Source organism: Parambassis ranga, chromosome 2 (genome assembly GCF_900634625.1).
Source record: "Parambassis ranga chromosome 2, fParRan2.1, whole genome shotgun sequence".
In the NCBI taxonomy this organism is placed as follows: domain Eukaryota; kingdom Metazoa; phylum Chordata; class Actinopteri; family Ambassidae; genus Parambassis; species Parambassis ranga.
In genome coordinates this window covers 12801516-12828311 of record NC_041023.1, presented here as the reverse complement: position 1 = coordinate 12828311, position 26796 = coordinate 12801516, and the positions used below count along the sequence as shown (strand labels likewise).

At 40.0% G+C, this 26796-nt stretch overlaps 1 protein-coding gene across 8 annotated transcripts in view; it reads right to left on the bottom strand.

Annotated features, from left to right (window-relative positions):
• The window catches only part of adgrb2 (adhesion G protein-coupled receptor B2), a 169446-nt gene that overhangs the window by 36444 nt on the left and 106206 nt on the right, over nt 1-26796 (bottom strand). For all 8 annotated transcript variants that reach the window (XM_028428398.1, XM_028428356.1, XM_028428389.1 and 5 more), the window contains exons 16-20: nt 23999-24042; nt 10348-10474; nt 1480-1583; nt 1041-1143; nt 621-771 (exon numbers count right to left, since the gene is read on the bottom strand). In XM_028428398.1, coding sequence (XP_028284199.1) covers nt 621-771; nt 1041-1143; nt 1480-1583; nt 10348-10474; nt 23999-24042 — 529 coding nt within the window. The remainder of the gene's footprint in view (nt 1-620; nt 772-1040; nt 1144-1479; nt 1584-10347; nt 10475-23998; nt 24043-26796) is intronic.

Below are 26796 nucleotides of genomic sequence, written 5' to 3'. Positions count from 1 at the left end.
TATTCTTCAACCTATTATCATGCTATGAGCACGTACGCACCCACCTTCTGGAACATAATTGGGTGGTTATAATCCCTCATTCAGGTAAACTGAAAACTTTCTGCTGAACTGAAAAACTGAAAAATTTCTGCCATTTCTGCCACTGTGGGTGCGTATTGTCTTGAGCTCTGCACACATTTCTCATGATGTTTGAAAAGTCCTGACTGAAACGAATGTTCTCCTAGAGTATGAAACAAGCTTCAGTCTTCACAATTTTAGCTGTAGCAATATTTCTTTATTACTCTCTAGTAGAGACCAAAGGTAGCTGCTGTAATGTCAAGTGAGCAAAAATGTGGCTGCTCTGTTCAAGTTTGGGAACGAAAACTGTAATTATGGAGGAGAGTAAGTCAGTGTTATTGGGCAGACCACAGTGAATTGGGCTATCTCTGCAAACCACTGGAGTCTGGCACAAGTTCAGAGGCAGGAGTTGATGGACACAGAAAATGTTGCAGACAGTACCTTTTTTTACCGACTTGTGTGTTAGCAATTTCATAGCCAGCTACTTGCAAAACAAGGATTTCAAATGTCACATGGAACACTGTAGTAAGTGTGTTTGCATGTGTGTGTGTGTAAGGGCTCACCCCAGCCGAGGCACAGAAAACGCTTGCGAATGAGTCGTGACCTCATTTTGCCAATGACGGCCAGGTAGGACTGCCAGGCCTCCGTCAGCACCCAGCAGAAGGACGCCAGGAAGAAGAAATGCAAGAAGGCAGCAGTCACAGTACAGAGGCCCTGATGAGAGATGAGAGATGTTTTATAAGAAAGGTAGTTTCATGAGAGGGTCAACACATGCAAAAGGGGTTTTACAACAAACATACACGGAAGATTAGAAGCCACACTTGACTGGTGCTTTTTGCCAAAACTACAGCCAGCCACAGTAGATCTCCACAATATGAACCCTGTCTTCTGTTGAGGTCTGTGAGGCTTTCTGTCTGGGCTCTATTACTTTAATCGTATAAAATTCAGCTTCAATGCATATATATATGATATATATATCTTACTTTGCTAAGTGTTTGTGATTGTCCAACCAAAATCAATAAATTTGAGGCCAGGATGGAGAGGCAGAAGTTCACTAGGATGATCGATCTCTCCGATCGGATATACCTAGAGAGGAAGAGCGAAAGAACAGACATGTGAGATAAGTGTTAACGACAGATTGATGATATAAACAGTGACTTTTTGGATTTTGCTTGACTTCCCCATCTGTCATGCGTTACAAAAAAAAAAAAAAAAAAAAAAACAACTAATCGCCACCTTCTGCTGTAGTTGAGGCATTTGCTCTTAATTACGCCTCAGTAGATTTTTGGCACAGCAGAGGAAACACATAAAGTACACTTTTTGAATTCATACTGGTCAGAGCTTACATAGTGAGAAAATCACTACTGTGTGCATGCAGTGGGCTGGAATGACGCCATCAAGTATGCATGTGTGTGTTCTTACCTCCAGAAGGCAGCATAGATTAGCAGCAGGATGAGCAGAGCGGTGCAGGAGACCCCGCAGCCCACCATAAGGGGCACAGAGGGCATGCTGGCTGGACCCATGTCCTGAAAAGCAAAAAAAACAGAAAGTCTTACCTCACAGATGTCTTTTACCTAAAAAATCTTCACTTAGGAAAGGTCTTATTTTCAGTTCATAGAATTTCTTGTTTCTTCGGTCTGATAGCATTCAGTTATTCTGACACTTTGAGGGTAATGGTCCTTGTGGCCCTGAACCTTCAGCATCTTCTTGCACATTTTACTCAGATGAGAAGCAGTCTCCATCATTAAAGTTGGCCAAAAGCCTGCCAAGGTACTTAAGACTTTTTTCTTAGTTGTTATCACATGTTTTGATAATCTCCAAACATCCCTAGTACCTGTTACATCAGGTTGTAGTACATTGGTATAACAGTGACACGGAAGCTTAATGGAAAAAGAGGTGCTCAATACCACAGAGGAGCAAGATTACCTTTACTACTACTATGTATAGCATGACACCTACTGATATCCCTTTTCTTGGCTGAATGAGACAAAATTAGATTAAAAAATACACTGAATGCCTTAGGGGAAATTTGAACCTCTTTCATTAAAGTCTCTGTCCATGTCAGTTCAGAAATCCACTGATACCGAGACTTCTTTCATGGTTGTAATCTTGTGTGTACCTATCTGGTAAGATGCCTACATTGCAGTTGCTGACTTGTGCTGTATCGGAGAAGTGGCCAAAGGCCTTCTGATTAGATAGATTTACTCTTACACATTTTGTTGCAATCCCTTTGGTTCCCCCTGCTAATTACATGTAATTACCTTTAATTAAAATTACATGGGTCTGTTACCATAGATGGATCTGGTTAATAATACATAATTACACCACTTTGAAAGTTGCTATTTGTTTCGAAATACTGAATGTATCTTGACCACTGTGCTGTCACTTGTGTAACTTAACAGGGTGACCTGCAGGCCTCATAATTACAGTTTTAATTTCCATTTACTATTATTACTGTGACTGACACATGGTGATAACTAACCACCTACTGAGGTACTGTACATGTTCTGTACATGTTTAAGGCTTTAAAATGTATTCATTTGCACTACTGTGCACCCATTTTGTGATTTTGTGTGTACAAGGGTAAAAGCACTAGACCATAGCGAATAATTAAGCAATTTAGGTCATGATGTACTACGCACCTCTGCTCCAGAGGTGTGCCTTTGAAAGGATGAGGAACAGATAAATGAAGCTGCATGGAAAGCATACACCCCACCGTGTCCCAAATGAGCTTGATGTTTGGCCTTCTTTTAAGTTTTCAATCACACAATTTACCTCAATTTACCACCCACAGTGGCAGGCCTTCCCTCTGATCCCAAAGATTTATCACTGTATACACACCGCACAAGGTGTCTTTTGTTACAAATAAAGTACATACACACAAAGGCGCGTCCAGGCAGATGTGCGGTGAGTAATTGTAAGTAAGTGTTTAAGCTGAAGGAATGTGTCTGTCTGTATGTGTATTTAAGATGAGAGCTGAATGCAGAGAATGGAAGCAAGAATAAGGACTTCTTTTATTCCTTCAGAAAGGGATAAAGATTGCGATGTGAAAAGAAGGTGTAGGGGAGAAAATTCAGAGAGATGAGTCGGAAGATGTAAGGACAAGTAAGAGAAAGCTTGGAGTAGGAGTAGAAGAACAAGGACGAAAAAGATGGGGAGAGAGAAAAGCGAGAAAAAGTCAAAGCTTCCCTTTTAGTGGCTTTCCCTGGCCCATCAAAGGAAGCCAATTTCTCCAGAGGAAAGTAGAATAGGCTGGAATACCAATACAGCACACACACATACACACAATCTCACTGGGAGGGGAATGGAGGTGAAACATAATCAAAACCGCATCGTAAGTAAGGAGAGACCCACAGAAAAGAGAAAAGGGGCATATGACAAGCATCTGCTTTAGGAAAAAGAAAAAGGCCTGAAAGGAGAGAGGGAAACAATACTGAGACTTATTGTGTTTGATATTATGTAGCAAGGAAGGTCAAAGGATACAGAGGCATTTGTGTTTGTGTTTTTTTTTTTAGGTCTGACAGATCAAACATGGGGGATGCATGGGGAATGACAAGCACACACACACACAAATGCTTGCACCCACACAACTTCACAAGCTTATTGACTTTCTTTTCCCATACCTTTCAGTCAATGTGTCTCATAGCGTTGTTTAATTGATGTGGTTAGGTTATGTGTGTGATGAGATTAAGCGTCACATTTCATAACGTGGAAGGATGCTACAAAGGAGCAAATGAAAAAAGGTAAACACCCACGCAAACACACAAACATAACACATTAGGCCTGGGGATACTGTGTCACACAAATGCCCTGCCCTAAATAGATATAGTGATATTATGTTGCAGTTAGAGATGTGTGCCTTTGTATTTTGTGTGTGTGTGAGAGAGAGAGAGAACAGAGAGAAACACAGAGACTACGGATTAGAAAGAGTGTGCTGCAGCTCTGCTGTATATGGCCAGGCTCTCCTGGGCAGCTTGGCTACCATGTGATGGAGAAGATAGCTATTTTCAGCTCAGGAAGTTTAACCTACTTATCTCCTCTCACTGACACCCCTCCTCTCTCCACTCCTACCTTTCCCTGCTACCACCCCTTTCCTCCGTCTCAACCACTTCCTCCTATGTTTAATTCTTACTCACTCTTCCACAGGATCTCTCTGTCCCTCAGACTCCCGCCACCTGCACCCTAATACTTTATTTCTCCCTCCCATTAAGTACCCTCTTCACAATCTCTATTGCAAGTATGAACATGATCACTTACAGTGCTGAGATTACACAATATTGCACTGAATGGCCTTAATATGAGAGCTATTAGAAAACCTGTGTGTATGTGAGTTCATCACCGCCCAGCACATGTAGCAGGTTTGTTGAATTCTAAACTGCAGGATATGAAAATGTATTTTTTTATTTTTTTTATGAATACACATGTCTATATAATCATCCAGAGCACTTTTTCATCTGTCTCAACTCTTGTGAAGGGACATTTTTGTTTTGGACAAATTTGGACAGCCGTGTTTTTATAGTCTATTCATCAAGCTCCTTTTGAGGTAAGGTGTAGGCATGCTAAGGATGATCTCAGAGTAAAGGACACAAAAAGATGATCAATAATGGATCTAATGTGATATAATTGTGTATGTATATAATAACTTATGATAAATACTAAAAAAAAGCCAATTCAGGTATGGTTTTGTGAAAAAAGCAGTGGGACCACTACAGACCACAAGAGGCACCTGTCAGTAAAGCCAATCATCCTGTATGTCACATTTAAAAAGTTTATTTCTTTTCTTGTCTGTCAAGATAACTCCAAGCCTCTGGTTATTGTGTGTGTATTCTTGAGTTGTTATTACCACTCATCGCATTTTTGCAGTGGGTCTCATAATCCCATGTAGGCAGCGGAAATGCTATGGCCCTTGTGACATACTGAATAGATCTTTGGTATTGATGGTATTTTTCCGCTCAAGGCAGCCATCTTTTTGTCCCCACACAGGTACAAACACAGGAGTGTGCCCTAATGTGAGTGTATATGTGAGAGCAGTTATAGCAGTCATCCTTTTCAATTGCCTGTTTTGCTGCCATGAAAACAGGTAAATACTGCACACACTCTTTTATTCTGACTGCATTTTGCATTTTATGTGTAGCTATAGACCAACCAAAACACATAGTTACAGTCTGTACTTTGTGGTCTTTCTATTATGGCTATTTTTTGTGTGAGGATAGATTTTCCATATCTCCTCCTGACCTGATCTGCTTTAGAATATCATCAAATAAAAAACCTAAGCAAATGTCAGAAGCATAAAGTTACATGTTTTCCTGTAAGAGGCCTTGTTGACTTACAATTTATCATGCCATAATTGTGTTTTGGATAAAACTCAAACACATTTTGACCACAACTTCTTAAAAACTGATGGAAGGTTTTCTTAGACACTGCCAAAACATCCTAGAAAGCACTAATTATAAAAGTCCAATCATCAAGTACACATGTCCTCTCCATACTTACACAGATAACCACCTAAATCATTTTAACTTTTTTCTTCATCATTTCCTGTGTTGCCCTGTCACTTAGCTATAACCTTCAATTAATGTGACAAGAGATTCAAACGGTTCTAAACCAATCCTACTCAGAATCCTTGATACATTTTAGCGACCCTTCTCTTCTTATTACTCGGCAAGTTTAAGATATTTGCATACTGTAACCTTGTAGTCCAGTTTCATTTAGGGAAGGCATTGTTTTCTTTTTTAACACTGTCTTGAGTTAAATCATAATGAGCTGAAAAATATGAGCTTCCATCTTGCAGCTTCTCAGTCATCCCCATAGTCTTCCCACAGTCAAATCAGACACAGTGACCATTAAGAGTCTAAATCATAGGGCCAGCTCTGAAATGTTTCCATACTGATTATGCGCCTTGAGCTCTAATGATAGCGAACAAAAACAGACTTGATTCCTCTCGACTAGAGCCAATAATTTCATGAGACTGATTAGGCCAAAAGCCTGAAAAAACTGTGAGAAATCCTATGCAAGAGAAAGGCATCACTTCAGATAGTTCTTTTGAGAAATGTAATTTTTATACAGTAATTGGCCAAGTGAATAACTTATGGAAATGGCAGAAAAACCTGTTCTGTTTCCACAAGCTGGGTTAATTCGGAGTCGATGCATTTTATTTTTTATTTTTTTTGTTTGTGTATCTACTGTATCTACAGTGTGCTGACTGATTAGAGTCTCAGATGCTCTTTTAAACACTGAGCCTATCCCCTTGCATTTCCAGGTACCTGCTTGGGAAAGCACAAGCCATGAATCTGTAGCTATGAGGTACTTGAATGCTGTAATTAATTTCCATGTCAACACATCTTTATGTGCTGACACAGAGGCATAACTCACTTTATTGACTTGAGGAACAAAATGTCAACCTGACTTTTATAAAGCCAATACATCCTATAACTCCAAATCCCACAATCCCTGTGAATACTTTGGAGGCAATGAGTCCAGACATATCCTAAAATGACTACATTGGGAATACTAACCCTACGGTTAAGAATTAAGTGGCTTGATCTATTGTGTTGCTTCATGACCTCACTCAATCAATTCCTTCTTCTCCCCCTTCCTCACTCATCTGTGTCTCTAAAGTAAAAACCTCTGTCTTGGGTCTGATAGTAAAGACACACCAACACACAACACAACAAAACACACACACACACGGAAAATCTCAGAGGCTATAGAAAGTAAACAGGATTAACTGGCTATACCTCGCCTTACTGTAAACGGCCTGTAATGGCACCACTGCTTCTAAATCCCTCCATCTCTTTCTCTCTCCCCCCGTTCCTCCCTCCCTTTTCTATTAAACATGGAGGTTAATCCTCAGCCCCCGTTGTCCCTAGTGCCGTGGCCCAGGATAAGCTGTCAGAGCTGGGCTGCTGATACTCAGCTCTGCTCCAACAGCCACACAGGCTGGACGCAGCTTATGAGTGCCTGTGTGTGTTAGACTGCCTGTGTGTGCATGCTGTTTAAGTGCACACATTCATACCTCTGTTGATGGATGTCTGAGTTTGCATGTCTGATTTTTTTCCAATCTATTGGCACATTCAATTTGCCACTATTTCTTTTTTTTTCCACACAAGCCAATCTCCACTGTAGTAAAAAGCTAAGCTCTGGAGCACCCTAAAGCAACAAAGTGCTCTCAGCATCCAGCCACAGCAGCTCCTGACTGAGAGCCATTGACACAAAAACACTGACCCCTACCTTCTGGTCCTCTGCACTGGGTCTAATGGTGATACTGGGGGGGCTGAATGATGAATTGCTAATGACTGCCACACTCTTCACAGATGTCACAAATGCCACAAAAGTCAATGGGGTTTCCCTCCTAGCCCTCTTCCACTCAACACGGCCGACCTGCTTGCAGCATGAAAAGGGAAAAGTCAATATTGTTCAGCCGGAAGAGGAGTCACAGGAACCAGAAACAGGGGCTGAAACGACCTGTTCGGCTCACAGGTCATAGCCAGCATGTTTTTCCATATTATGGGAATTAACGTTTCCCTGAGTTCTGTAATAGGGTCTAGACCCCTGTGAAGTAACTCAAGCTTTGAGGGATGAAATAATGAATAACCGCAGTTACTCACCTGAAGGCCATCACCCTATTTTGACCCTTTTTTTCACTTAATAAAAAGAGAAGGTGGGGAATGCGGAAGTATAGCAGAGAATAAAATAATAACTCCTATGGTATGGTGCAAAGATCTCTAGCCTGTAAAGTCAACTGAGTTTGGAGATATGATTTGATTTCAGTTTTCTTTGAAATGCATGTCATCTAAAACCTAACATACCAAATGATGTTAATCTGTGTTTGAAAGATTTGATTTACAAATTTACAGTCTGATTAAAGAATGCTGGAAAAAAATATGCGTCTACCGTCTGTCATAACAATTATAAAAGACCTGTGAAGCTGTCTTAAATTATTCCTGCACCCCTTAATTTACTGATTTTCTCAGCAGAGAGCAAAGTGACTCACAGTCGGAGCATTCACAGAATTTAGATGTGGTAGAAACCTTCTTGATTGACTCATAAGAGGACAATGAGTGATTTCTGTATTTATAAAATTATCGTTAATTTGATTAAAAGGTCAAGGCTATGAGTGCTGCAGTGCGGACTGCATTTTTTTTGCTTAACTGTAATACTGAAACATTGTGCCACTGAGGGCACATGTATAACAACATGTAGAGACATCACCAGCAACAAAAAAACAAAGCTGCTATTATTACAAATAGTGCTGTAACATTATCCATGAGATTACAGTGGTTAGGCACATCAGAAACAAAAACACAATCCCAGTACTGACACAGCATAAGCTCTTTCAGTAGAGTACAATTTACTTGCCTTTTAGGGCTTTTTTGTGTGATTTTTGTGGACCCAGTACTTTAGTACACTTCACTCTGTTTTAATAAATCAGCCTTCACCTTATCCTCTAACATCTGAGTTCCTTAATAACGAAAAAACAGATGAAGATTTTACTTAAATGTTACAGCATATTGGTTTTTATTCAATTCAATTTGATACAAGCAAAGGGATCTACACTATTTTAGATAGATGGCAAAGGAAGAAGCCTCTAAATGGACATGTTGCTATACCTTGCATGAAGTTCAAGATTCAAGTGCACAACCATACATTCAGTTTTTGGTAAAGCCATGATTTCTGAATTTGTTGCTTCAGTACCAATCAGACAGTGACAACGAGAGCTTAATTATCTTTTAATCACTGCCCTGTTGTATGAAAGCCATAAAATAATGCAGCAATAGTGTGCAGGATATGGCAATGCACCAAACTAGCAGTTTAGAATTGAATTGTGCATTACAGGTTAATTATTTGAATAAGTTGAATTTTGAAGGAAGCAGACTAAATAAATAAATAAATGACAAATAACCATGTTGGACTCCAAAACCCAATATATAGTATTTGTCCAATCGCTTACGATTGGACAAATATGGCAACAATGTATTACATTGAAAAGGTAACACGGGGACAGATGCCGACAAAGCATGCAGCTCTTTATCCGAGCGACAGCGTTTGCTAATGTATTACTACTGAACACAGACACTTTCCATCTCTCCCTCTCTGTCTCTCTTAACTCTCTGCCAGCTGAGACCAGGCTGCCTTTTCTGTTTGGTTGAACATTTCCTCCCCCAAATCCTCCATTCCTCACAATCACTTTTCATTTCTCTGACACATGGAGTTGCCCTCCAGTGCTTAGCACGGATCTGCTTTGCTTGCTCCATTTTCTAAACTTAACCATTATAAGAGCAAAAGAGGGAGAAAACATAAACTTCCATAGATTTTTGTGTAACAACAAATAATTTTACACTCTGATTTTTTTTAATGCGATCACCATCCTTGTGGTGCAAGTAAGCGTGACAAATTAACAGCCAACACCAAAAGGAGCATCTTGTGACCAAAGGAGCTGTTAACAACAGCTGAATGTGTTAATAAGGTGAAAAGGTGTGTGTAAGAAGTGACAAAAGTAGGCAGCATTTGTGTAGGAGAGAAAAATGTGGCTAACAAGAATAAGCACAAAAAAGGTTTAAATAAGGGCCTGGATGAGGTGTGTATGGAGAAAAGATGTGAAATAAACAGGGTGAAATAAATGGGATGTTATGCCATTATACAACATAGAAAAAAAATCTGTACCAAGAAGGTGACTGAGGAAAAAAGCTGTTAGGTGTCAGGATGACCATTACTGCTATCCAAGAGAATGGGTCAACGCATCATAACAGGCGCCCTTAACTGCTAAAAAGCCTTCTTTAATCACATCAAACTCACACTGCCAGCCACGTGAACTATTTATAGAAGCGCAGGTTATGTGCTGCAGGCAAAAAAATAACACACAGACACAATAAAATCTCTTTCTTTCCCTTGACGCCTCTTCTCTCCTGGATCGCATGGGAGTATAGCTCACTGAACAACCTGACCTTTATGGAGTTTAAGCTCAAAAAAGTTGCATAATGACTGACAATCCACATATAATTGGACAGTAAGACAAGAGGTAGCATCTTACACTAAGTTTTAAAACAACAGCAGGCTGCTTCTATTCAAATTCTGCCAATCATGACAGCCTTAACCATCCATATCACTCCATAAAGGCAATAAATGACAGCCATAAGAGATGGTCGTATTTTACAGTAAAAATCATCTGACAGGGATGCCAGGTTAAATTCATCGCACAGAAATTAACCTGGCCCGTGGTGGTAGTAGGAGTAGCCTTATTAGCCCCCTCAAGTCCCACAGAGTACATTAGGCAATGCACGGGTGACTCACCGGGTCTTTAGCTTGCTGCGCTAGCACGGCGTAGGTGGATATCCTGCTGCACAGGCATTTGGTGTGGACAGTGGTTGACGCGAGCGTTTGGCAGCCTTCTGTGCCCCAGTTTTCAGCGCCAGCTTCCCTGGAGGTGGAGAGAGAGGGAGGTGGGGGGTGGGTGGCACAGGGGACATAAACAGTGACTGTGAGACAAATAAAACAGTCACATGACTGCACACGCCTATAGGACGTTTCAGCCCAAAGGAGCAGTATAAAAGAGGCAGAAAGTTTTCAGTAGACGCACCATCCACCCATTCACTCTGTAGGTTTAGCATTCAGTGATCAGCTCTCACGCACACTGGGAGGCTTTTTTTAGTCTGCTGGCAGTAGAGACTAGTGTCACCCCACTTGTTCTTTTCTGTGTTCAGCAACCTAAATACTTTCTTTCAAATCTTTGTTCATTCTTCTCATTTTTTGTCCTATCTCCCTTTACTCTGAAGAACACCCTAAGTGTCTGAAGGCCTTGGGCAAAAAGGAAAAGGGTTGCATCAGCTACTGTTAACAAAAACCAGTGAGGCTTAAATGGTGGATAGAGGTTATGCAGCACTAAACGGTCAATTGCTTTGACACCCAACATGTAATTGGAGAAGTGAGTGCCCAGAATCTCATACAATAGAACTTTGTACTCTTTATAGTGCTACATCTCTCCCCTCTTCTTTTTACTTGCTCCCTACTCCCACCCCCGACTTCACTTACCTCTAAATGCTCCCAATAGAAGGTTGAGCATGTGGAGGTCGATCAATAGGATTCTAACCGAACTAATTACCCTGGAAGTTCATACTGCACATTAACCTTATGTTTAACCCTGGGTATACTTTTGTTCTAGTCACCAGAGACAGGTGGAAGTGTAATGGGAGACATAAGAGCAGCTACAGTAACGTTCTGATGGGGTCAAGAAGGCTAATTTCTTGACTGGTGGCAAGAGAGGCAGCAAGAAATATTTAATTGAGTGGTGATCTACAACTTTTACCTGATTTTTGTTCCTCTCTTTTCATTTTGACTGATCTGGCGATACACCAGCATCAGGTGTGATAATAGTTGTGGGTCATTTGATCCTTAATTTAATCTGAGGCCATGTGTAACCAGTCCTTTTGCAAATTGTAAAATTATAAACAAAGGCACCTTGATTTTTTTGTGTTTTAAACCTAAAAAAAATGTGTTATAGTCACACTAATCTACAGTAGCACTACAGTTCTCATTTCACAACAAAGAAGAAGAGAAGGCCTACATCGGACAGGAAATGCAACACCTGTGCAAGACCTAAGCAATTGTGCACAGCATATTTGATGTTATATATCCTGGCACAGAGACACAATAACCTGACTGCAAGATATGTGGGCCTGATTTCAAGCAGCTTTCAGCCCTTCATGACAAAAATGAATTTCCTGAAAGCTACAGAGGACTGTTGTCACTATGGCTGCAAGACTGCAATAGCTGTTAGTATGTGGGCGTTAGTAGAGAAGAAACCTTAAAGTGTGGACAAAAAAAATGATCCAAGCAGGGACAAACTTTGATTTAATGGTGTTAATGAACACATATCCTATAACTGTTGTGTGTGCGAAACACAATCAACTAAAAAGCTAAAATGCAATTGCACCATCACTACTGCTTTGGCGAAGAACTTAATTACCTCTTCCCAAGCCGATAGAATTGCAACCCCTCAGCAGTAGAAAGAGAGAAAATTTAATAACGTTTCTTGTATAAGGACTATGTTATATTAGGATGTGCGTGAAATTTGCTATCATAAAATCACTAAATACACAGCGACAATATGCGCTGTGACTGCAAAACTGTATATCTGAGCACTGTTTAAATCAAAAGGGAAGACTTTGGTGACAGTTTCACTTTATGAAAAACAATAATCTGGCCTGGTTTGTATTTATGACAATCTTTAGGACTATTTTACGTCTCAGCCTTTGGCAAAATAACTAATGGATAGTTAGACATATTAAAAGAGCAACGTACCATGATTTGTTTTAAATAAAGAAAAATATAGAAAGCATCTAAAGTTGTCCTTTTGCAGAGACTTATACAATAATATGAGAAGCTCCAAAAAGTGCAAATATCATATATCTTTGGGCACAAACTCAATCGCCCAACTAATCAAAAAGCTAAAGAAAGGGGTGATGGATCTTCAGGCTTAATATATTTCAAAGAGTTTAATATAAATCTAAAAGTGTATCACCCAGGAAGTTGACATAAACAGGAAAAATAATCCATAAATACCGAAACTGTTTGTATCAGGCTCTAAGTAATAAGTAATACAGCAGTCTATAGGGTTTAAGTTGCTTCTGGAGGCAGCCTCAAGATGCCATTAAATGAACTGCACTGTCCCTTCCACTTTATTTTAATCTTACAATGAAAGCAAATAAATTAAGACAGCTCAGCATATATCTGTTAACAACATATCAACGTCTAGCAAATCATCGACGAAACCACTGTTTCTGCATCTTCTAAATATACTTGTAAAAGTAGAGCTGCATTGTAATGTCAGCTGCTGTCCAGCAAATAACGCACAAACGCCAATGACAACCCATTAACCAGAGCAGAATAAAACATATCACTCAAGACTAAATATACTTCTGTTGTGACAGGCCACTCAAACATGATCAGTGTGACTCTGACAAGGATGCATCAACATTCATTCTCAAAAGTATATGTGAGTATGACGGAAAGCACACACACACAAACCCACCCACAAAACAGATAAACACACAACATTCACACTCACATGCTGACACTCAATTCATAATGTCATTAATGAGATGTGAGTACAATTCCCTGATGATCCCCATCTGCACAGTGACACATCAAAGACTGAAGATCGCAGAATGAGTCACAGCACTGAAGCTTAGTGACAGCTTGACAGGTAGCAACATGGTGTGGGGGCTTTGTGTGTTTGTGTGTGTGAGTGACAGAGAAGAAGGTTTATTTAAAAAAGACAGAGAGAGGGAAAAAAGCACACATGAGAAAATCCTCCAAATTGTGTACATTTGGGTTTCTAATGTTGTGTGTCACATCTACGTTCCTTATGTGAAATCAACAGATTGTACGGCTAACATTTTATTTGCACATGAACTGAAGACATGTGAGAGCTGTATGTGAAGATGGCTTTGCTAACACAGAACACAACAAAATATGCCTAATGATTGTGTGCTCCATGGACAGATCGAGGGAAGTGTTGATGATTTATGCATGGTGGGTAACTTATAGTCTGGTATATGCACATATAAGCAGAAGCATATATGCCTCTATCTGTTTACACAACCCGTCTGCCTGCACACATATAATGCAGTCTAAATGTGTCTCGAAGCAAAGAGGAAGTTGCCATAATGAGAAACTGTCTGACAGCTCACAACAGGGGGTTGCTGAAGATAACACCAGCAGGCATGCTTAAATACACACTATTCGTGACCTCTTTGTTTTATGTTTTGAATTACATGCTTAATTGACTGCTAATGCCTCTCTATTTCCACCACAGATTTTATTGTTGAGTTTGATGCCTTTCGGCAAAACAGCCAGCTTTGACTTTTGTTTAGTTTTGTGTCACCCACAAAGTTGCTTGTCACTGCTGATCCACTCTGGCAGTGGATATATAGAACTGCTGTGGGCCCTGCTGGCCTCACAGGAGTATCAGATTATCACCTGGGCTTAGCTGGCGAGGGAAAGATTAAAAGCACACGGCTTTTGTTTTACTTTTGATATAGCATTTGAATGAAGCAGGCGCTCCTGTGGACTCTTCTTATCGGTGAAAACAGGTACCAGATGAACAAACGGGTCTACATATCAGTATAGTTGGCTATAGATCCCAAAGGTATACAGCAGAGATAGCAACCTGGCATTATATTAAAAACATCCTGTAAGATCTGTAAATATACATTAAATCATTCAGCGATAATAGACACATCTGTTGTTTGGTCTTGACTTTGACAAAGAGAAAAGTTGTATTTAATGGATGTTAGATTTGGCTTGAGTTTGTAGGGTGTTTATCCCTTTGTGCACATGGGGATTACACAGTTTACTTCATCAACCTGAGCTAACACCTAACATATAGACTCAAGACTGAAAGACTGGAATTGACTATGTGGTGCTGCTCTCAGACACATACTGATAACTCTATCATCAGTGTGCTATCTGTATACTATTGAATGGATGGAGCAAATTCTTATGAGGAAGTTATATTTCTTTTTTTAATGCTTAACATCCCATTGTGGGCTGTATTTTGTTTTCAGTCATCGTTTGGTTAGGTTTAGGAAAAGATTAAGACCCTTTCACAAATCTCTTATGCGTTTTAAGACCCTGAATGGACAACATCCCAAAAACTGATAATATTGCCAGTCTGTTGGTCCAAAAAACATGAAGAAAAGGGAAAAAAATGAAAAAGTGAAAAAATGAAAAGCTTGAACTCTTAATTTGCCAACAGTGAAACATGTACTGTGACAGTAGAAACACATAAAAATGCTTCCCAATTTGCTCCCTAATTGTACGTTCAATATTGTTTGTGGCTGTTAAGAAAAAAATAGGAAAAATACATCTTGAACAACAGCGTAAATTGACCTTTTACGTCTACTGAGAATAAATTGGCACCAAGTCTTGACTAAAAGGGCAGCACTATGAAAGCCAATTGCCCACAGTTAAGAAGCAAAAAAAAAAAAAAAAAAAAGGTTAAACATGCTTTGAATTCCTAAAACTGAAGGGCTTGATGCGGGGCTATTAGCATTATGAAAGTAAAGTCACTGATAAAGCTTCGCTCCATCTAACTCTGAAAAGCTCTTTCAGCCCATGGAAGCTGTTGGTCTATTGGCATATTGGGTCAGGCAAACATTTGATCCTCTTTGAAACATTGCCTACTGATAAAGGTGACATATTCAAAGAAATGACACTTAAAACTGACATTTTGTGTCTTTTAACAATTTAAATAAATAAAAAGTCCACTGGAAAAAGTAACTGTACCCCTACATGTATCATGTCTCCACTTTACGTGCTGTGTCAATACTGGCAAGCACAATAACTTGTGCCAGTATTGACACAGCATGTAATCATCACAAAGCACAACTATTGCATTCACAAGGGAAAACGCTGTATTACATAGATGTTGTAGATTAAAAAAGTATAAGATTCTCAGCTAATATTAGCTGCTGGCATACGCTGTCAAATTTGATTTATGAGATGACTGTAGCAACAAAATCAAGTTTTTAGCTTGATCTATTTTTACTTGGTATTTGGGAACTGCATGGCCTTTTCCCCATCATTTACCTCAAAAAGTTGGCATCAAATATATGCAAAATATTTGTATAAGTTGTCAGAACCACAGACAAGTATGGGGAAAAGATGAATAAATCATTAGCTGATTTCTGCACATAATGAAGATAGAAATCACTGGGATGTAAATCACTCAAAGTTTTGTCCCCTACAAACACAATAGTTTTAAGTCAAAATGCTTTGAAGTCTTCAAAAGACAGCAGGACCAGGTTTGATATTCAGTGGATGATACTGTGAAGTCAATGAGCAAATTGCCACAGTTGATGTGTAACCTAGTGTTTTCATGCTTTTTTGAAGAGAACAGAGAGGGGAGTTATTGCCTAAAAGAGAGTGTGATACACAGTGAAATACAGAGCTAATAGTGAGCAACAGACAGAACGATTGGTGCAACTTCAACTTCCACATGATTTGAAGGAAAATGGAGGTAAATGACATTAATTCAGTGATACCAATACACCAAAACTCAGCATCACTGATAAAAAAAACAACAGGCTATTTTTTGTCCATGTTTCTACTAGTAAAACTTAACACTATCTGTAAAAACTGCAACCGTGTAGAAGCAGTAAAAAGGATAGCCACTGCAGGTTTTAAGACACTGCCCACATAGGTGAATATACTTTGCCGGATTAGGACCTCTAGATTGGAATTGATTGTCAACACAAACACTATTTTTGCAGAAATATCTTCAAGTGGAGGAGGCTAACCCTTGTGTTACTGCTAGGAGTATTGTGGGTCCAACAAGAAGTAGAGTTATTACTGTCCAAAACAGAGCGCACATAACAGTGTCAGCATTTTAACAGAAATCCAACAGGGGGACACAGGTTATGGCATTGATAGGTGTCTCCAGATGTGCACCTTGACAGAAAGTGTTTGATTTAAATTGAGGTTTATACTGATATCGACTGACATGACTAAAAAAATTGCCTAGCTCTATACTGTAGTATAAAAACAGACAGTGGCTCATAAAATTTTCTGACTTTGTGTTCACTATTACACTCCTTCTGTATACACAGGAAAAGCCTATGCCTGCTGCCAGTGGTGGCTTAGCCTATGGGCTCCTTCTCAGAAATAAAAGCCCTTGTATTTACTGGGCTACAAACAAATATGCCTGCGGTAATATTAAGGACGAAAATCAATTTGATTATTTCCTCATTTTGTGTACTGATCATGCTTTCATTGTACTCCTGATATTCCCGAAAATGAGGGCAGGTCCTTAATGATTTATCTAGACTTAAATAAAGGTTGAATAAATTAATTAATCTTTCAACCAGAGAGGGAAGGCGGCACTAACATAACATACTTGCTGTTCAGTTCACCTGTATGAGAATCAATGTGTTGTATTTTCCTCAGCTCTGGTCAAACAAACAATGGCAAAAACGAAGTGAGGTTCAAAACACACCAGTAATAACTCCTTATATTTTGTCATTGTAAAACTACATGGAGAACATTCTCAAAATACAAGACAGTTTGTCAGAATATTAAACTCTTAGAATATCACATATTTATTTTATATAACTGTGCAGTTACCAGCCTCTAACAAGGCAACACTCTCCTTGTGCAAACATGCATGGTAACATCTTCATTCATATGCCAAGGGGTTTTGTTTCTGTTGTGGCTAAAGGAACTGAAAACAATCTGTAAGAGATGATCACTTCTGGTTGATTGATTTGTTTCTGGCTACCAGGGAGCCAGAGTTTACATTAACCTGAGGCAACACATACTGACCTTATACTCTCAATACACCATTCATCTTACTCAGCCAGCTGTTGTGCAGAACTGACCAGCACACATTTTTACTACAGCATTCACCACAGTATAGGCTAATGTCTGCCTGTGTGTTCGCATGCAGAAATGTATTTGACCCAGATATTAACTGTGTAGGAAGTAAGCTTTTCTCTCTTCCACTTGCTGATGTAAAGATGTGTCTTGTAACCAGAAGAACATGGCATAAGATTATCTGAATCTTGTTGTGATGTTTATGTGCCTGACTGTAGAGCATACAGTAAGTCTCTAAATGTTATCTCCACTGCAGAAAAGCAAACATGAAATATTTATTGATGTCAGTCCCATGTGTTAGGGAATGCTTTAGAGAAAAACATGAATTGGACACCCCTCTGATGCATGCACCACTTCTGTGGATCAAGGAAGCCATCACAAGGCCACAGATTTCAATGTTAGTAGCATGGTACAAGGGCAGTTTATAGCACCATTATTTCCCTAGAGGACTGACTTCTAGTTCACTTACTTTTAAATGAGATTTAATTTGGTCTTTATTGGTGACAAATCTACTGTCCTTGCTTAATCCTTTTCTTGTCTTTCTTGTGGCTCATGTGTGAAGTTGTCACAAAAAATGTCCTTCCGTGTTCTTCACTGATCCTCGTGTGAGGAGCATGCTTTGTCAGTGACCTCCACTGCCCCAATCTGCTGCTCTCTGGCATGGCCCCGGGCTAATTTATAAGCTTCTTTCACAGGATTATCTTTTCTTCCTGGTGTGCAAGCTAATGAGCGAACAGGAAGAGCAGAGATACAGGTTTTGGCTGAAGCCATAAATGGTGTGCCGTTCTGACTTCCTGCATTCTGCACTAACACGAACACACCACATAGCGATAGAGAAACTGGCTCCTCAAAAAAAAAAAATAATCCTAACTGTAAAATAAAGCATACATCTAAAACCTGGACATATTCTTAGCATCTCGCCTGGAGCTCATGAGGCTGAAAGAAGGGCTCAGTCTCACAAAGCACTAACACAGTGCCCTTTTAGCCTAGTTCCAGCAGCACAGGACTAAAGAGGATAATGTACAAGCCAACACGATAAACAGAAAGCAAATACCGCCTTTGACAGAAGGAAACAAGTAAGATCTTGTAAAAGTGTATTCGTAATTATCAGGAGAGTTGAACACAAAAGCAACTAAATGACCTAGATCATAGATTTTAAGGCAGCAGAAATGTTACTTACCTATGGTAAGTGGTTCTCAAGCTCTACAGGTCCAGCAGTGAAGAGGCCAAGTATTCCAACAAAGAGATCTTCTTTTCCTCTACTTCTAATCTAAACTTAAAATACTAATCACTACAAATGACTACAAACCATCATCCTTACTGACTTTGCTTGAGAGGAAACAGCATCTGTTCTAAAGGTTATCACTGTCTGTACACTAAGATACAGAGCAGTGCTCCATTCCGCCTCTTCTGGTCACATTATGATGCAATCAATGATGATAAAAATGACTCAACAATGTTGACCTGCTTGACGTAACTTCTTCACCCATGTTAAGCAGTTCCTTACAGACACATCACCCATATGTATCCACAGAATCCAATAGCTAAAAAAAACCTTAGTTGAAGTCCTATAAGTCTACATATGGATACTCAAGAGTTGATCGCAACACATAAAAGCTACTTAAAGGCATCAAAAACCACCTGGCTGTCCTCAAGAACACCCTGAGCTTTATGCACAGGAAACTGCAGCCACCATGTTAATGCGCTCTCTCTTAGGACTGTTGTGATAGCTGGGGAAATGAGCCGAGAGCCTGTTCGCGACTGTAACGCCCAATGGAAACAGAGCCCATATAAGCCCTTCTGGCCGACTCCCTCTTGCCGTGCTGACTCGCTGTTTGACACAGTCTTGATCCCTTCTGCTCTGTCAGATGGAAAAGTGGAGCAAGCCGTATCAGCCATCCACCCCCTCCTCCTGGTGGCTACACTATTAAGTGTGTTAGAGTGTGTGTGTTTCTGTTTAAACCCTTAAGCACTTGACGGCAGGCAGTGTTGGAGAGTAATGAAATACATGTAAAGAAACTACAAAATCATAATACAAATCTAAACATCTGCAGGTCGAGGCCACAAACAAACAACAGTGGAGATCAGACAATTTACCACAAACAATGAAATTACGTATGTAAAATGTTTGTCTATTATATTGTACAGATAAACTCATGAAGTGCCATTTTAAGCCCCCATACATTTACTGCTGATTTGCCATATTCCCAAGAATTACAGTGTCTACTCTATCAATTTAACTCTATTATTTGCAATTCATCCAATCTCACTTATCCTGTTTAGAGTCTCTGTGGAGTGTGACCTCTAGAATGTATTGGGTAACAGCTGGGTCATACACACTATGGAACTATAACAGATATAACACTATAACACACATGCAGACATTAAAAAAGTGGTTGCTTTAATGATGATTGCACAATTGCTCCACTACACAGTTATACTGACATGTATGGAACTATGATCTGAAAGCCTCAAATTAATGCTGGTAATATACAGTACACAATGTTTTCAAAGTATTAAAAATAAAAAAAGAACTGTAATTGAGTTAAGTATATATATATATATACACAGGTTTGGGGGCGCATTACTGTATGTAGGCAGAAGGTTTTGACAAACCAGTAAAAGACTTTGAAAGCCAGCTATTGCCAAAATGGCACCGAGGATGGCAGCCTTGCAATGCAGTCTATGGTATTTCTGATTTAGAAGTGTTAAGTAGCTAAGGAGATCCAAGACAATAAAATGCATACTTATTAATTCCTCCATTTATTTACTTGTTTGTTACACAGGAGATATGTAAATGGTATTTGGCAGGGCATGAGCTTTCCAGTATGAGAATTAAAAGTGTCACACACTTGGCAGGGGTCACTACATGCCGCCGCGCCTTTTTGTGAAATAAATGCGATTACATTTTGGCCAGATTTATGCCCAGCTAGTTTTTTGGCAGTGTGCACTCTATGCCTTCGACTTTTTTTACTTCATTTAAGGTGGAGACCTGCTGGTGACAGAGCTGATAGTGGTGCCAGATCAGTGTAAAGCTAAAGCCAGCCTCAATCTGCCGTTTCAGATTGAGGATGTTAATGCTACTTGTGCTGCACACCAGATCTTTCTAACTCTGTGGCAGTGGTGGGCAGCTGTGGGTAGGGGTGGGGTGCCTGGGTCTTTAACCACTGATCCCCGATCAAGCTGAGGACCAGTGGGGATTAGAAATAGGATTAAATGACCCTTCCAAGCTTACTGTCACCCATCCATCTAAAGTGTATATTACATTTATCTCTTATTTCTGGGTTATATCTTTAAGCATGCTTTTAAATGAGATTGCTCAGCCTGTGATGCATAGTGATTTCAGATTTGTCATTTGTTTTGACAGTAAGAATCTTCTATACTTAATAAAAATGGAATGGCTTTAAATGAGTGATGCATAAATAAATGCTTGAGCGCTGCAATGTATATTTTCTAGATGCCAGCAAATCCTTCATCTAACAAAGTCACAGCAATCTATAATGCACCAGACATAGAATACATTCTTCACAGTATAGCGTTTGTGTGTGTGTGTGTGTGTCAGCGGGGGCTTTGGCCACATATACCACACTAAGGCAGAATAAGGGTCAAAGCACAGAGATACCAGAGGCAAGGTCGGAAAGCACAGCACAGAAAGCTGAAGACCCATCATCATTACTTGTGGAAGATAGAGAAGAAGAGTTTTTAGAAAGGAGGTTTCAAGGTTGCAAAAATGAAAACATATCCTAAGCTTTTCTACTTCACCTCCCCACCATCACAAAATGTGCACCTTTCACAGCCTCTTCTGCTTTTGCTAACCTGGACTTCCAGTTTTGAACACTGTGAAACTTTTATGAGTGCTAAACATAACAGCGCCAATTTGAGCCGGCAAGGCAAATGAAAACAGGCTGAGAGTCGATTGAAGGGACGTGCACATGGGGGAAGACGGGGAGGGATGGCAAACTTGACGATTTGGGTGGGCAGATGGTAGCGACATATGGGCCTGTTAGGGGCAAAATAAATAAATAAACACTCACACATAGATACTGAGATGAACTGTGAGTGCGGCAAACTGTTGGCCAACTTAGCCAGCTGAGAGAAAGAGAGAGAGTAAATAGAAGAGAGATACTACTGAAACCGCTTGCTGATTCCTACAACACTGCTGAAAAACATGACAATGGGCTTTACAAGTTTGGCCCAACTGTGTAATCCCTAATCCTGAAGTAAGTCATTATGACCATTATTACTACTAAAAGGCAAAAAGATACAGACAATATTATTTGTGTTTAAAATGCAGCACCTTATATAGTCTCAACCTACAGGTCACAGAGTGGCAAAGTTTTTTTTTTTTTTTTTTTTTTTTCCCTCAATCGCTAAGCTGAACTGCTTCTCCACTGCTGTCTGGATCAGCTGCTGCTTCTAAGTCTGCCCTACCTCCCCTCCCTCTCGCTCTCCCTCACTGCTATCTATACATTCTTCACCTCTTGTCTGCCTCCTGCTCAACTTGGAAGCCTGTGGCTCAGTTATAGAGACAGCCAGGCTGAAAGAGGTGATATCCTCTAGCAAACAAATGGCTGCTGTGTACAACATGTTCCCTGCCCATATCACCTCATACCCGGCTCTAGTTGAGATCTGCTACCCAGCACAGACAAACAAATAAAGGAATACTGCACCAGTAGTATACAGATAGTGTATATGTGCGTGCTGCCAGACCTCTCATATGATTTATGAATGTTTGTTGAAATGTGTTTAAATACCACACATTACCAGATTTCACCGTAAATTCTTGCTTCCAGGTGGCTGAGCTCTCCAACCTCAAACTTTTCTCTAGCAGCATCTGCGCAGGACAATAACTTGAGGCTATTTACACTGTGCAAGCCTACATTAACTCAAAAGGTAAACAACCCATGGATCTCATGAACAGCTCATCCTTGTCAGATAAGTATAGCTGGAAGTACAGACAGGTTGCTGCATATTACATCTCGTGTGCCATACATACGTAGGTCTTGGTCAGGATGTGTGTTTGTCTGCGCCTGTCTGTATGTTGTCTGCAAACATGTTATTCAAGACTTGGCATATACATTTGGATGTTTTCCACATGCTTCACAGTTCGGGCATGTTTGGTTGATAGACATCGCTGCCACTGCACCACTTTATATTCTGTTTGGCTCTCTGCCCTCGCGGTGTCTGCGAATTTAATTTGATTGCAGCTGTAATCTGCCGGCTAGTTAATTGACTTTGCCAAGCATTGTTCCTCTCCTAACTTGATGCAGAGGGGTAGAGTGATAAGTTACAACATCTTATCCTGTTCCTGTGAGTCCACACTCCCATTGTGTGCTGTGGTCACTGGAGAGTACTCTTCGAGAACTGGACAAACTAATGTGATCTCAAAGGGGTGAGCTGAGCTGACCAGAATTTTTCTTTCATTCGTCTTGTTGTCACATTAGACAAGGGGAGCATTCCATGATGGCCCCATGACAAATTCAATCCCCCATTTGCTCTGCTGAAGCATCATATATCAAATCTGTCTGTTAAAATGCTTCACATAGCATTAGCAAACATATTTTGAAGTAATGTCAGCATGGCTGCAATTTAATCATCATAACTATAAAAAACAATTCAACAGACAAACAATCCCTTTTCAAGGTCACAGTCATGTGAATGGATTAATTTAGATTAGGTTGGGTTGATACAAGTTATGATGAATTTACGTGCTTCTAGATTATATCTGACTAGTGCATTGTTTTTTTAAATGTTTGCATTGCTAACAGCAATATTAACTATTACAAATATCAGTTATTTGGAACGATTGTGAATGTCTTTATCAAAACTGCCAATGTCAGAATATTCTTGAGATTTCCAAGAGTAAGATTTCTATGCAACAAATACCTGTGCACACCAAGAGTACACCTAATCCACAATGTTTACTTAGAAAATACTGACCCTTCTCTGTTCACTTTGCACTGGTATAAAATACAGGCATTGGTTTGCAATAATTAAAGTGCAATGACATGATGATGACCTGGAACCAAATTCAGGCTTAATGGCTCTGAACAAGTTAAACTTTGTTATTGACAAACAGTCAAATCGCTACAGTATGTGGGTTAATGGCAACAATCGATTGTGCTGGTTTACATCATGTAGCTGGTCCACTATAGAGGAAGCCAAGCAGACTGTGGCCTATTTAGAAAAATGACCGAAAAACAAAAAACAAAAGAAACATCAGATTTAAACACTTCAGAATCCAATACCATTCTCCAAATTAAACTGAATGTCCACAATGGAATAAAGATTAGCAAATTAAACTGCCAACATGGTGTGAGTAAAGGTAAACAGTAAAAAAGGAAAGAAAAGCAGCTCCACAGAGGTGCTACTTTTGAACTTCTAGCAGCACAGAGAGAACAGTGTTTGTTCTCATTGACTAATTTAATTAACACCACCACAGAGAACTTCATTACACTGTTCTCAGTTCATTAATAAAATTAATTTGACTGGGCACGGGCACACATGAGATAAACATCAACACACACACACATGGGACATACAAGTATTAAAATTGTCGAGAGTAACTTACGGGATGCCATAGTCCCAGACGACGCACTGAGGATCTGATGTACCCTGCAAGATACGGGGAGGGGGAGGAGAGAAGATAAGCTGTTATTGCCAGTCGAGGGGGGGATGAGTGAGAGAGGGAGGCAGAATAGCTCATTGCCAGAGGAGAAAGAGTGATGCTGCATGTGCGATGGAGAGAGGTAAACAGACAATGAAAGAGAAGGATTGAGACAGACGGCAAGAGGGAGAGATGGAGAAAGAGTCATTGTCAGAGGACACAGCGGCAAATAGCTGCTGCTGCAGGTGTGTGAGCTATGAATTGAGAGCATTAGAAACAACAAAAGAAAAGCCATTGCATGGGCAATAATACATAATATGTTGCAGCCATAAATGACTTTAGAGAGAATAGAGAGACCTCCAAATTCCTTACTTAAATACAACAACAGTAGAAAGTAGTACAAAACGGAACCTACTATGAAGCGGCACAATACTGTGAAGCAAAGAGCTCGTAAAGGTATGAAAAGGTATTAGAAGCAAATATGTTAAACATTAAAAAAACAATCCCTCTTAAAGGCCTAAACACTGGTGATTCACTGTCAGCTCACTCTTAATCCATCTACTCACTGGAGCTAAAAGCCAATTGTTGGGGTCAAATGGCAGGTGAATCATGTGGTAATCAAAGCCCAGTGGTGCATGTTGGTGCAGAAGACTCGCTATGACTCAATCGGGGGATCAATACCTTCAACGGACTCATCACAACTAGTTCCACTGGTGATCTTCAGTGGTCTCTGCATTGATTGATTTTTAATAGATTGTCTACCCTCTCAACCTGCATGCCTCATTTGGTAAGAATTGGACTGTGATTGAGTTAAGGTGAGTTATCTGGTTTGCATCAAGTTTTGGATGTATTCTTAAAATTGGAATAACTGGTGCTTGACAAAATTCTAGTTTGGAAGAATTAACTTTACAATGCAATTTTGTGTTCTTTATAATATGACTGGGACTTCTAATTAGGTACTTGCAAGTTTAATTCCATCCTCTCTGTACTAGTCTGTTGGTCCTTCCTCAGTCTTGCACTAAGCACTTTGCCTTTGAGCTCCCCCTCATGGCAAAGGGGATTATAGCAGTAATTCCAAAGCCACACATGTGCCCTTAAAACAAGAATAATGTCCACCAACAAAAGACTGCAGCCTAAAGGTACACTTGTAGACACTACTTTTTTCTCATTATTAGGAGTGCTTTAAATTAGCAAAAGGGAGGCAGAAAATGACCTTATTTACATCCAAGCCTGTACATGAGATTATAGTCCTCTAAAAGCAAGGTCACACTTTTCCTTCACAAGTGATCTCCCATGAATCGGTGCATCCAGGGGTCTCTGCATGACTGGACTTGAGAGGACCAGATGATGCAACATTTATATACACAGGATCAGAGACTGTGGTGACACAGATTGATGGAAGACAGCGCTTTGTGTTGCCTCACACATAGGCACACCATCACTGACATTAGATGTCCCTGGGTGTGCATTGGTGCAGTGATCTCTGTTAGCATACAGCTATCAATCAAAGAGCATCGTGCTACAGCAGGAGTGACACCTGTATACTCCCACTATGTCCGCCTCTTCTTTACCGCTGATACCTTGCATAATGACAGCGCCTGCTCAACTGATGCCTCTCAAAAGGGAGCAGCATATGTCTGTGATTCTAACAGCTGCTTCTACAGACAGCAATAATAGCATCCATGCTCTTTTTTCCCGTCTCCAAAGAGCTAGTCGGGAATACCAAGATATTTAATGGTAGTGAATGTTGATTGTGAATATAGAAAGTTAATCAAATAAAACAAGCTAATGTAACAGAACATGATCACATTGGTTCAGAGAGTTTTAAAAGCTTTCCATTTCATGTCAAAGGTTATAGATTTTGAAAAATGAAAAGACGCAACAAAGATGATGCTTTCTAACTGATGAAAGAACACAGTGAAGTTACCAGAAAGGCTAACCAGGGCTGCCTTTTATAATATAAAAGGTTATATGAAGGATGACTGAAGAAGGGTGTGCAGGCTAACACACACACACACGCATTAGGGTGCCAAGGAAATACCTAGGGAGCCTGACCTGAACAGATGTGCTCTCAAGTAAAGACATGACCCTGCACACAGAAGCCTACATTCCCATTCGAGAGTGGAGCCTGAGGCAGCTGTTGCCACACCAGAGTTTTAGCAGCTGGATGTTTTACAGAGGCCAAGGTCAACACCAAACCCAGCTGAAGACCATAACAGGAGACTGTACTCTCTTGGAGAAACAGTATTCTTTCATCATCATTTGCGGCTGGGTAATTGATAACCAAACATAATTTGATTTGTTTGACAGCAGTTGGACTGATTTATTTCAACATTTTTGGATATGCTTTTTCTCCCTTTTAATTGTTCTTCTTTCTCTAAGTGACTGTCTCAAAGTATTAAGTACCTCCTTTAAACATATATTCAGACACATAACAGCAAATTGACTGTTTCTTGTAAATCTCCTAAACTTGAGGAACGCAACAGTACTAAATCTTTGGAATACCGCTAGGCTGGATAATAATGGCCCAACAAACACTGGTCATTTTTTTTTTTTTTATTTTAGATACTGTATTAATCCCAGAGGGAAATTCGTTACGGCTGCTGCACAAGCAGTGTCATACAATGACTAGCAAGGCGCGCCACAGGCTAGGGTGAAGTGTCTTGCCCAAGAACACACAACAGTGACTAGGGAGGAGTTGGGATCGAACCACCAACCTTCCGGTTATTGGACAACCCTGCTATCCCACTGCGCCACTGTTG